Raw genomic sequence first — 13,490 nt, 5'->3', positions numbered from 1 at the left:
TCTGGCCACAGGGCCAAAGCTCTCAGCTTAAACTGCTTGCTTAAATTACCAGTAAGTGTTTTGAGCAGACAGGAAGAGAAAAACCAGTGCACAGCTGAAGTTGGCTTCTTTTTAACTTTATGGAGTCTTGGGCTACCCAAGATACTGCATTTGAATTTAAGGAACAACCTAACAGGAAAGAGCTGACCATACTTCCACTGTTTGGGGTGGTATTGTAAGTTTCAACTTAAATTTCATGATGAGAGACAGGACTACACTGTGGGTCTGAACGGAATCTTGCTGCTTCTGTGTATTAGTTGCTATTGGGAGGCTTAGCCACACCTAGATTGTCATCAAAGTAGGCAACGTATAGATTCATCCTTAATGAACTGAACAGCTTACGGCAGATATCATGGGCTTAAAAATCTAGGATGTTGTGAGATGTGACTATTGGGGAAGTTTGCCAACCGTAAGAAAAGAAATTGAAGCTCCAGATGAGTCTGCCCTTGGGTCATTAAGGACTTCTGCTTGATAATTCTGCAGAGGCATGAAGGACTCAAGAGGGTAACTGGAGGGAAGCTCTAGGAATAACAGCATGCTGTAGAAAAAATGGAGCAACCACCCCCTCTTCTATTTGCAGCCATTGTTAGATGAGAATCACCAAGATACTGAACTTGAAGAGGACTTTTTAGACTTCATTATGGTCAAGTTATAGATCAGAATCCTATGACCTCAATTCAGTAATTTAATTAAAACACAACCAGTTTCTTATTTTTGTCCTTAAGTAAAGCCTGCCCCCCCCCACCCACCCCAATGGTCCCACTACCTAATCCTGGATGTTTTGGCCTATTTAGAAAAGTCTGACCTTGAACTCCCAGAGATCTGCCTGCCTCTACCTTCCAAGTGCTGGGATTAAAGGCGTGCGCCACCAGGCTCAGCCAGTGCCTGATGAAAATATTTTTAGGAGGTAGTAGTTAAACTTTTGTTTGAACCGTCAAATAAGACGATTTCAGTAGCTAGTTTCCTTTGAACTAGTCTAGAACCTTCTTCTATTGGTTCAAATCTATAGATATTCACACAAAGTTCAAAAGCTTATTATACACTTGAAGCTAATCAGGAAAATAATACAATGTTTCTAGCCAGATGAAAAAGCGGAAGAAAACTCAACTCAGAAAATGGGCAAGAAGATTAAAAGGGCAAAGAAAAAGCAAAAATAGTATAAGTGGAAAACTTGTAAGATGATGAATACAAATGAATAATTATAGTAAGTATAAAATTGTATAACCTCTGAAGAGACAAGATTAAATGAAAGACAGCTGGCATTGCACTATGTAATATAGACAATGTGGTAAAAAAAAAAAAGGCTGTGGTAAAAACCATCAGTGACAAAGGAACATGGTAGGAAAGGATTAATGCACTAAGCTGTATCAGTCTTGAACTTGTGTGATCTAACAACATAGCCTTAAAAACAGAAAAAGCTAATTTTAAAACTACATAAAAAATCCCACTTAGGAGTTCAGGGAAATCATACAATGAGAAGAAAATGATACAGTCAACAGTAATTATTAACATGTGAACCTTTAATGCTTGCTATATAATGTATCATTACTGCTAAGTGAAGGGAAAGGAATTTGTAGCAGACACGCTCTGTGGCTTTAAATGTTCTTTTTCCACACAAGTCTGTTAAAATAACTGGAACTGCCAGGCCAATGTACTTGGTTCAGTCAGTCCTCTCAGTAGCTCCCCCACCCCAGCTGAGTGTTGGGGCTCACCCCTTTAATCACAGCAGGTAGAGGTAGGGCAATCTCTGAATGAGGCCACCCAGGGTCACAAACCAAGTGACAATTTCGTTAGATGTTCGTTAGTCCAGTAATAAGATGACGGGAGAAAACTAATAGTTCCTTTGTGTTTCCTCTTCCCACTGACCCAGTGAGCTGGGGAGAAACGGAGGCACAGAAGACAGAATCTGCATAGGATTGTAGCTTGTAAAACCACAGCACCTAGACCCACGGGCTCCAGGCTGAGCCTTAGCACACCCTAGCGAGACCACCAGTCAGAAATACTGTGGAGAGCATAATTAGATCCAAATTCTTTGAGATGAAAAGAACCTTTAATTGGAACTCTAGTGTTTGAAGCTGAGGGGAGTTAGTATGACAGACTAGGAAAGTCCAACAAAAACTTGCAAAGCACCTTTTTCATGAGATATCGGTACATTCACTAATTTCTTTTGTATCCCAAACCTGCTTATATTCTGGTGCAAATTAAGCAATTTTTAGGAACTGTATAGCCTACAGCTTTGCTTCAACATTATTCCCTTTATTTTCTTCAGAAGAGTGCTCTAAATCCCAGAATGCAGTGGTTGTCCTCTACCCACATCTTCTTAGTGCGTCACATCACTGTAGGGATCAAAACATTGGTCAACAGTGAGCGATTTCTGCGCACACAACCAAAAATTCGTTGAGGTGTGTGAGGAACCCACGCGCCTCTGGTATCACTCACCTGTGCACTGCAGGAGACCGCAGCCTCGGTTCTGGGGACAGAACACATGCCTTTTGCTTTGCAGGTGCCTGGCGTGGACTGCAGGGTCAACAAAGGCTGACAGATGTGGCTGGACGTCTGAATACTTGGTTCCCAGTTGGTGGTGCTGTGTGGGGACCTGGGATGGTGGAGCTTTGCTGGAAGAAGCACGCTGAGGGGCTTTGATATTCTTTCCCCTGCTGCCAGCTTGCTCCATCTATGGTGTTTGAAGGAGTGTGCAGCGCCCAGCTTCCTGTTCCCGCTGCTGTGCCTGCCATCTGGTGGTATTCCTCCCTGCCATGATGGACTCTTAACCCTCTAGAACTGGAAGTCAGAAAAGCTTTTTCCTGTAAGTTGCTTTTGGTTATGGTATTTTATCAGAAAGCAACCCAGGATACTGAAGCACCAGGGCTCAGACGCAGAACTCCTGTACATTAGGACTGCTCTATTTTTACTATGCAGAGTTTTTTCTTATGGGTATGTGATGCTTTAAATATGGAAAAAAAAAACCCTTCATGTTTTCCATCAATCATTCCTTAGCACTTAAGAATCGAATCTGTTTAATATTGGGTTGTATTGGATTAGAGTATTGATTAGAAAATCGTTGATCTAGAAAGGGAATCATGAGAAGGGGCAGAAGGGATCTTCAGGGATACATGAAATAAGGTAGTGGGTACATGTGATAGGAAAGCAGAGTGGGTAAGGAGGGAAAGGAAGCGAACCTGCTGGATGGGGAATGAATGAGAAAGTAGGACACGTGTATGAAGATGTTATAACTAGTTACTTTCTATGCTAACCCGAAAAATTAATAAAAATAAACAAACGGGCTAGAGAGATGACTGCGTGGTTAAGAACGCTTCCTCCCGCAGAGGATCTGGGTTGGAGTCCCGGCACACACGTCCCTCACAACAGTCCAACCAGTTCTAGGATCTGATGCCCTTTTCCGGCCTCCACTGGCATCCCATGCAGCTGGTGGTACACACACAGACACGTGGGCAAAACTGTTGGTAAAAATAAGTACATCTCGTGCTTTGAATGAGAACGGTGCTCCTGGGCTCCTGGGTAGGCTCCCGTTGGTGGAGTCCTCTGGGAAGGCTTAGGTGTGGCCTTGTTGGAGGAGGTGTGTCACTGGCGGTGGGGCTTTGAGATTTCTAAAAACTGCCATTCCCAGTGCACTCTCTGCTCCTGCTTGTGGGTCAAGTGTGCGTTTTCAGTTGCTGCTCCATGCCTAACTCCACATCTAACCCTCTGGGACCGTAAGTCCTTGGTCATGGTGTTCATCACAGCAATAAAAAAGTAAGACACTATTAAAATAAAATAAAATAAAAATGGCTTTTTTTTGTTTGTTGATTTGAGTTTGGCTAAAAAAAAAAAAGAGTTAAGTTGGGTGTGGTGACACACACCTTTAATCCCAGCACTCAGGAGGCAGAGGCAGGTGGATCTCTGTGAGTTTGAGGCCAACCTGGGCTACAGAGTGAGTTCCAGGACAGCCAGGTCTACACAGAGAAACCCTGTCCAACAACAAAACAAAAAAATTAAAAGACTTTCATTTAGGGACCAGGTCAGCTTTTCCAACAGTTTCGGAACTAACCCTAAACGCCCTCCTGCCATTTTGTCTTGTGTTTCTATGAAGCAGCATTCTCAGCATCATTTTGACTTTATAATCGGAAGTTGAAGATGTTTTACGTCTTAGTATCAGCTAGTCAGCCAAGATTTACTTCCTAAAGATGTGAAACATTTTACTGTTGGTGTGTGTGTGTGTGTGTGTGTGTCCTGGCACACAGGCGGTGGTGTGTGTGTGTAGATGACATGACAGTTCTGGGACTGGTCCTCCTTCCACCTTCACAGAGCTCTGGGGAGTGAACTCAGGTTGCCAGCCTTACACAGAAACATCTTGTTGACTCCGTTGATGCTTTATGTAAAGATAAATAAGCATGTTCATCTTAGTATACACCTTTGCTTTAGGCGTTAATAAAGGGTAAGGTTCTAAGTGTACCAAAGGATTGTTGTAACGTTTATGATTTATGATCTATGATCAGTAAATGTTTGGCTTGTATACACTCTTCTATATTATATACTAGAGTCATACAAATTTCTTGGGTGAAAAGGGTCACAAATGGACAAAGTTTAAGAAGCTATTCTAAAAATGAAAATATGTTGTCATAGAGTCATGAGGCTAAGTATTTCAAATGACATTTTCCTAATTAATACTTTACACATTTATCTTTAGACAAATATCAATATTCAAGTTTATTTGAATTAACTATTATAGTAACAATGCTAGAGAATTTACTAGAGGCCACAAACACTGGAACTCTTTTATTTCATACATACACTTTAATACAAATGAACATATTAATAAAACTTATCTACTTACTAACAATTTAAATTCTATGACATCTATTCTTATGACAAATTTCCTAAAAAGTTGCAGAAACCAGGTCCTTTGGCTGTGGTTATTACCCATTATCTAAATGCCACATACTGGATAATTCTTGATAAATTTTATCTCATAACATAGTCAAGATGTTCTCATCTCTTTAAACTAGAAACGTTACTGTGAACTGCAAAAATAGTGAAAGAAAAACTTCACATTTTAAGAGGAATTGTATCTGTTTTATTAGATACAAGTTTCACTAAAAAACAAAACAAAACAAAACAAAAAACCCCAAAACGGGTAAAGCCATCTTTATGCAGGTCTTAGCGCCCATGTAAAATATATTTTAAGAAATCAAATGTTTTAAAATCGTTGTCAACTAGGAAGGCCAAGAAACCTACATTTTAATTTTAGGTTTAAAATAACTTCTTTAGGATCCTGTTTGAATGTAGACAGACCTTTGTTAGCAAGGTGTACTGCTTTTCAGTCTTTTAAAGAATGCACAGTAGGTAATGAATGACCTGTTGACATTAAGGGCCAGTTTCTAATTTGTAAAGACTTCCTAAGGTTCAAATTCTTAATACTTGGGAACCTGGAATTACTGAGTTGACAGATTATACTTAAATTCCTATAAAGCTCACTTTACAGAAATTCTCTGTATTTTCTATAAAAGCAGATTTTTAGTATTAAGTTCGGTTCCAGTTTCATTGTGGATGGCTTTTCTTTCTTTTTTAAATGCTGGAGACTGAACTAGCATCTTGTACATGTTGAGACAAGCATTTTCTCTAGCCAGTGTTTATTTTTAATTCAGTTTGGGACTCTAATTAAAATAAGAAGTCTATTTCTAAGTACTGACAAGGTCAGTTATTGGAAATGTGTGTAGTTAGCTGCATGAAAGATGAGTGGTTGGTTTTCATGCCACTTGAGGAAGGACTTTTATTTGGATGCAAAGCAAACATTTTTAACGTTCATTGCGACATTGTTTTGACTCGTATAAAATATAAAAAATGGTTGGTTAGTGCTCAAGGGAATTATTTAGACTATTGTTCACGTAAAGTCAGTCTCTATAAGGTAATCCACACCACATTTTGAGTGAAATATTTTTTATCTAACTGGTGTCATAAATTATATATCCAGCATAAGAGCACACACTTTTTCTGTAATGCATGGAGATTATATAAAGAACTATTAGCTCTGACATAAGCCAACCGTGTAAACGTATAGCTCTGTAGCTCAGTGTGACATATTAGGAAACCACTGTGATTTAGCTGGACAGACAGGAGTAATAGAGAAAACTTGCTACTTAAAACCAAGTAATCGAGTGGGCTAGTCAGGCTGAACCAAGCTACTGAACACCATCATTGCTAAGTTTGTTGAGGTAGATGTTTAAATATTCAATATGTAAAGCTATGTGTGTCTTAGCTCAACTGTTTAAAACAGATTCTGTAAAGATTATATATGTAGTCAGGACATGGGCTTAAACACCTGTGTACATGGGATTTTTGCTGAGTTTATTCATTTTTCTTTCTAACATCAGGATAGTAAACGTTATTTTAACTAACAGCAGTCTTCACAGTCTGAGCAGAAATACTACTACTAACTTTACTCATCAGCATTTGGCTTTTTACAAAAGACAGAAATTTTTGCATATCTTTAAAAAATCTGGCTGTGTACTTTTACATGTTGTTAGAAATATTACGGGAGTATAGAGTGTAGCTTTGTTTCTTCTGGTGCTGAAAACAAAGATCCTAATATGATTAGCAAGGAATACACTGTATTAATCTAACCTCAACTGTTATTCTGCTAGAATAACAGAGAGCAAAGGAAGAGGAAGTCCTTCGGCAACCCCTTTTACGCTGACTAGATGTTTCCTTCAGACACTGCTGGCTGTGGTTTCAGAACAATCTGAAACCAGGGCGAGGCTGATGTAGGATGGCTAAGAAAAAGACCTGGAAAGTGGAAAGCTTAAACACTGATGGTTTACAGTTGTTAAAGTTACTTTTGTTACATTTGTAAAATAAGAGCAAGGTATAACAGCTTAAACAGAGTAATACCTTTTGGTATTTTCAAGTAATCTCCATTTTATACTTCACAGTCTACAGAGAGAAATATAATATATAATCTTTACAGAATTGAGTAAAGATAATGTGGAAGTAGAGTGTATTTTAGGAGAGAGCATAATTGCCTGAACGAAACTGGTTAACAAAAACATTTCGCTTTCAGTTTTTTTTAATGCAAAATACAATTACTCTTTAACTCTTGGAATTTATAAAAGTTTTTAGAAAAATGCCTGTTATTCACTGAATAAGCCTGAATAATAAATATGGGATTAAAATATATACTGAAAACAGGTAAATGGAGTATCAAATATATTGTTTCATGATATTGTTCATGATATTTTGGCTAGGGCTCTGGTAACAATACATATAGCATGTTACTTTCAAAGTAACACTAGCAAAAGGAATAGTCTTAATAAAAGATGGAAAAGCCTTAGGATGTATGAAGATTCTATCTACTAAACAATACTATTACATCTTATTCATAGACATGTATTTCAGCCCAGAAATATTAAGATTACATACCCCAAATATATATGTACATCCATGAGTATATTCACCATCCTTTATGAGACAGAATAAAAAAGTTACTCAAGTTATTATTGGGTATTGCCTTTCAGATATTATAAGAACTTTTCTTTTTATAATTCTTACTCTTTCCCAGCAGAAGTACAAGACAGTATTAAATCTTGGAGTAGGTGTAAATTTAAAATACTGAAATTCTAGCATTTCTTAGAAGTATTGTGCTATCAACTTTCATTAAATTCTAAAGTAAATTTCCATGTAGTCAACTGAAATATTGTTGATTTATATAACCTTACTGTTTTGCTAATCCAAGTTTCTATCAAAGGAATAATTTTTTTTTAAAACAGAAGTTACATTTGGTAAACAGAAAGCACTGACTTAAAAGATAGTAATTTTTAATTTAAAAATTTTAAATATTGTGGTATATTTTTTAATTTTAGAAACTTCTCTCATTCCATAACAGCAGGCAATCATAGTTTCTTTGTATTTGAAAATAAAATTGTGTTATGGGTAAATTCTATGGTTTTAACAGCCTATAAACCTCACAAAGAACCGAGTGAATGAAAGATAAAAATCCTGACAGTATCAAGTCTGACATGATGTAATTATGAATACTTATATTCCCTAAGGTGCTATGCCCTATGAACAATTGTACTTCTTGTAGGAATGACAGAAGAGGGCGAGGAATAGATAATCTTTAAGAACATTGAAGGATAGTGTCACTTTGGTCATAGTAACCACTATACAATAAGTGGTTAATATAATATTATGTCATATTATAATATGACAGATTAATGGATATGTTATATTTTATAATACACAAATTATTTTTATATCAACATGTATAAAATTTGTAATGTAAGTAGAGCTTGAAATGTTTTTTTATCATAGCCACTTAATACAGCTAAAATACAAACACAAATATAGTAAAACCAAAATAATGTGAAAACTAGAATTTATGCATCATCTCCTAACAAGATGGGGTTTTTAAAACTTATACAACATTACAAAAATGGTCTGTTGCTAAGTATTTTTATCTATGCCATGGATTTGTTTACAAATATGAAACTTCTGGAATGAGACTGAAAACCCAGGGTTATGTATGATGATCTGATCGTGCTGCTAAGACTGCTGTGGTCCCGCCTGCTAGGACTTGTAACTCGGTCTCACTTATGTGTCTGAGTTAATAAAGGAAACCATGATTGAATTCTGCATCTCCCATGTTCTGGCTACTAAGATTTTAAAAATTCTTTAAAAAAAAAAGAGCAAAAACATTAACCTTAAGCATATCCCCAAACCTCATTTGTTACTAGACCACATGTAGGCCTAGTTATTTCTATTTCTGGACCAAACAGTTATCCCAGAGTCTACTTAACAAAGTCAGTACAGGAAGGTGGAGTGGAAACTGAATCCTCTGCTCTGAACTCTTTTCTAGGATGGAAGTGTGGGCTTCGAGGGTATCGAGGGTTCAAAGCCACAGGTGAAGGATGAGAAAAGCTTCTTCTCACAGAATGTAACCTTGGCTCCTATTGAGAGATTTAAACAGAGTTAGGGTCTTAATGCACTTTAAATGGCTCTCATTTTTATAATGACTTAAGGAAAAAATTTAAAAATAAGATGAACTGTGTCTGGATGTGTGGTCAGAAAGCACTGGGGATCTAACCCAAGCCTTGTGTGTGCTAGTCAAGCCTGGTCTACCTTTGAGCCCTGGGTCTGGATTCTGAGGAAAGGGTTCTTCAGGAAATGCCTCCTATGAAGAGTAGGCTAATTCTAATCTGCTAGACAGGGAGGCATCCCATGGTATAAAGAAATCCCATATTCAGGGAGATTTCTAAATTATGTTATGCTTTCTTTGGGTCATCTCTAAACTTTGGTTAAGTTTATTTTTATTTTTACAAAAATTATGTTAAGCTTATGATATATAAGATTAGAATTAGATCTTATGGACAAGAAAGCACTAGCAAGAGCAAAATCAACAGATCATTAATATAGTAAATGTTAATAGGTAAAAATTCTTACTGTTGAGCTAACAAGTGACTTTTATTTGATCTACTGCAAAATATAAAGATTGCTAGAGACAGTCCCCTGCTTAAGACACTGAAAATAGGGAATTTTACTAAGGTATCTATAATAACTTAATGCCTGCTTTAGAGCATCTGGGGGAGGCAAATCCTGTTGCCTAGAAATCTCATCAATGGTTCTGTCTACTTTAAATGACTGGAGCTCAATACTGTAATTAAGGAATTAAGTCATCAAGGAGACAGTGTCTGTGCCATACTGAATAAAACTTCTGAAGTAGGACCTAGACCAAATCAACTACATTTGACTATAAAAATATTTTAGTAGTTCTTCTAAAATTTAACTAGCATCTTACATACAGTTAAGGGATACGAATACAATTTCTAAGATTAAAAAGCCAAGTTTGTCCAAAGGGAAATTTTACAATGAAGTTTCAAGTAGCATGGTATGGGCACAGAGAGCACTCTACTGTTCTACTAGAGCTCTGAGCATATCTACCACTAAAGAACGAACACAGCAGTGCTAGAGCAGGTAACCGTCAGGAGAAATTCACGAAAACAGTGAGTCATCTGTAGAGTGAATAACAGATCTGGAGGCTTCCAGATTTAATGTGCAATTACAGTTTATTAATAGCACTTATGATACTTTGTGACATTACAAAATAGTCTTCCAGCTTGGAAAGAATGTAACAATGTATTGTAATAATAAGCTAAAGAAAGTTTATCAAAAATTAGTATTATGAGAAAATTTACTCCAATGACATTAGGCTATATTAGGTCACGCACTTTTTACAAATTTTTGAGTTCAGGAGACCATAAGACAATTTTGATAGTGATTTTTACCTTAGAATTAGATTAAATTTGGGGCTGGAGAGATGGCTCAGTGGTTAGAAGCCAAGTACTGCTCTCCCAGAGGACCTGAGTTTGGTTCCCAGCACCCACATTAGGTGGCTCACAACCACCTGCATATCCAGCTCCAGGGGTTTCCGGCATCTCTGGCCTCTGTGGGTGCTTGCACTCACACGAACGCACGCACGCACGCACGCACACACGCACGCATACAAAAATATACATAATTAAAAATAGTAAGAAAATTAATTAGATCAAATTTCATCTACATAAAAATGGTTTGAGTCTAGTACTCATCACTAGGATGTAACAAAACCAGCTTGAAGAACGGTCCCCAGCTAGCAGAGCTGGGGCTGTAGCTGAGTGGAGGAACTGAGATGCTAAGACCAAATGAGGAACCCCACACAGTCTGGTGAACGCCTGCACTGTAGAGTAGCAAGAAGAACGGAGAGGAAGATGGAGAAATGTTTTGGTAGTGGATTTTGGATGTGTTATGGTCTCAAGAGAGTGGATGGCCCAAGCTATGGCTCTCTTTGCTGTCTGATGGCCAAAAGATTTCTGGGACACCCTAGAAGCCCTTTCTTCTTACCAAATGTTTCTTATATTTCCTAGAATGCTGACTTGCATAATACTTTAAATGACTTTTTTTTTGAAAAACCAAAAAAAAAAAAAAAAGGACTTTGTAACGAGCAAAGGGCTCTACATCTTACTACAGAGACACTTGGTCAATCATGTTCATTCATTACTCTATTCATAATAGCCAGAAATTGGAAACAGCCTATATGTCAGTCAACAAATGAATGGACAAAGAGAATATGGTATAGTTACACAATGGAATATTACTCAGTCGTTAAAATGGGAAATCAGCTGGGTGTGGTGGCGCATGCCTTTAATCCCAGAACTTGGGAAGCAGAGGCAGGTGGATCTCCAATTCTAGTTCCTCTGGTCTACGTTCCAGGACATCCAGGGCTACACAGAGAAATCCTGTTTTGAAAAAAGAAAAAAAAAGTGAAATAATACAATCAATTCACAGGTAAGTAGATGGATGGAGCTAGGAAAAAAATCATTCTGAGTGAGGTAACCCAAACCCAAAAGATAAGTAGGTATATATTCACTTATATGTGGATGTCAGTTGTTAAGTCTTGGATAAGCAGGCTACAATCCATATAATCCTAGAGATTAGGGAAAGGGACTGTGGGGAGGAATGTGTTACCCTAGGAAGGGGCTAACAGAATGGGACAGTTACGGATGGATGTGGAGGGACTGGAGTGGGAGGATCAAACGAGGAGGAAGAAGGAAGAGGGGGATGAGGGCGGGAATTCGGGGAGGTCAGCTCAAATGAAGGACAATTTGAGGGGTTGTATGGAAGGAAACAAGACAGTAGAAGCTTCCATAAACATATGAAGGGGATCTAAATGAAATTGCCAAGTAATGAGGGAGACAGAGCCTCAAATGGACAGCTTTTGCTGCCAAATAAACACTCCAGTTCTGGGACCGGGTTACATCTAATCCATTTGTTGGCCAAACCAAACAACCCAGTCTATGGCTAAGGCTATTGGTTGCTTCCACAAACTGACAGTAAGACCCTACCTATTGCTGAAGACAACACCTGCACAACTCGCTGAACATGGAGGAGTCGAGCTGGTGCACACCCAGAGCCTTCATCCCTGCTGACTAGTGTTCAGGGGACTGGAAGGCCCTCTGCACGCCACCAAAGGAGAAAGTGAACACCAACCCAGCCGCAGAACGTCTCATCTACTATGGCTGGCCTCCATGCAATTGTGGTACAAAGCTTGTGGACTGACCGCCCAACGTCTGCTTGCATTTAAGGCCCACTCCATGAGATGGAACTCCTCCCCAACACTGTTCTAGTGGCCAAGAACCTGAGACTAGATAGGCCAGGGACCTAGGGGCAAACCAAACGCCACTGTTCTGTTAAAGGAATTTAGCAACAAAATGCCTCCTAACAACATTCTTCTATCCTCATAGATCAGTGCCTTGCTCAGCCATCATCAGAGGAGCCTCCTCCTGCAGTAGATGGGAATAAATACAGGGATCCACGGCCAGACAAATGTGCAGAGTGAGAGGTGCTGGAACACTCGGACTAAATGAGATCAAACCCCTCCCCTTAGTGCTCAGGGAACTCTGAAAAGAGGCAGGGAAGTGTAAGACCAGAGCGGTTATGAACTCAACAGTATTTTTGGAGGGACGTTTGTCTCAAACTGCTTTTTCTGGGTATCTCCCCCCGTCCCCCTCAACCTTAGAGGACTTTTGCTTATATATGTTTTCTAATTTTGTGTTTTTAGGGATTTCTGTGTTTGCCAATGCGTGTCTCTGCATCTATATGTTTCTTGTGTTTTTTCTTTGGCTCTTTGTTTTTCTGTTTGTTTTGTCCTATTCAGGTTTGTAGGATTTCATCTAACTTGTTTGGTTTCTACTGAGCAAGAGCAGGAAAGGATGTGGGTTTGTGTGGGTGGCGAGGTGGAGAAATATGAGAGGAGTTAGGGAAGGGGAACCATGAGAATATATTATTATATTATATTATATTTGAACAAAATTCTGCTAGGTGTGCCTGCTTGCTACTCACCCTTCCGTAGAAGTAAAACACTCTTTCATAGTGTTCTGTCATGTATAATAAATACACTAGGATTTCTACGATTACATGAAATGATTCTGTAATTTCAGGTTTATAACAGGGAAAAAGGCTTTCCTCTAAACACAATTCCGTTAGTTTAAACAGCACTGTATCACTGGTTAGAATGGAAATAACAAATTAAGTCATAGGAAGCCTAAGTCTAACCTGTGGGGTTCAATCTGCTTTCAGATTATGGCTTTGGAGTTTAATGTCACATTTCTAGCCCTCTCTCAGAATTCATAAGGATTGGTTTCAGAACCCCTACAAGTAAACCAACTGGATTCAAATCCCTTATATAAAAGGCATAGTGTTTCCATGTAATTTTCACACATCTTATATACTTAAACCATCTCTAGATTACTTATAATACTTAATACAATGTAAATATATAATTATAATAGATATTGTTTATGGAATATCAAGGAAAAAGCATCATGTCCAGTACGGGCACAATTAAAACAGTTTTGATTTACAGCTGATTGAATCTGCACATGTAAACCATGGACACAGAAAACCCATGCGGTTTGTAATAT

The 13,490-nt window shown here is 38.3% G+C and overlaps 1 protein-coding gene across 12 annotated transcripts in view; it reads right to left on the bottom strand.

Moving 5' to 3' along the window:
* Positions 1–4,784: 4,784 nt before the first annotated feature.
* The window catches only part of Boll (boule RNA binding protein), a 100,998-nt gene continuing 92,292 nt past the window's right edge, over positions 4,785–13,490 (bottom strand). For 7 of the 12 annotated variants that reach the window (XR_013044159.1, XR_013044157.1, XR_006063128.2 and 4 more), the window contains one exon: positions 4,785–8,981. Coding sequence is in view for 7 of the 12 variants with exons in the window: in XM_015993771.3 (XP_015849257.1) it covers positions 8,823–8,981 (159 nt within the window). In the remaining 5 variants the exon portion in view is untranslated. Of the gene's footprint in view, positions 8,982–10,078; positions 11,307–13,490 lie in introns of those variants that run through there. The other 5 variants (XR_013044158.1, XM_076550372.1, XM_076550369.1 and 2 more) reach the window with 2 other exon arrangements.

Source organism: Peromyscus maniculatus, chromosome 13 (assembly GCF_049852395.1).
Source record: "Peromyscus maniculatus bairdii isolate BWxNUB_F1_BW_parent chromosome 13, HU_Pman_BW_mat_3.1, whole genome shotgun sequence".
Taxonomy (NCBI): Eukaryota; Metazoa; Chordata; class Mammalia; order Rodentia; family Cricetidae; genus Peromyscus; species Peromyscus maniculatus.
This window is presented reverse-complemented; position numbering and strand designations above follow the sequence as displayed.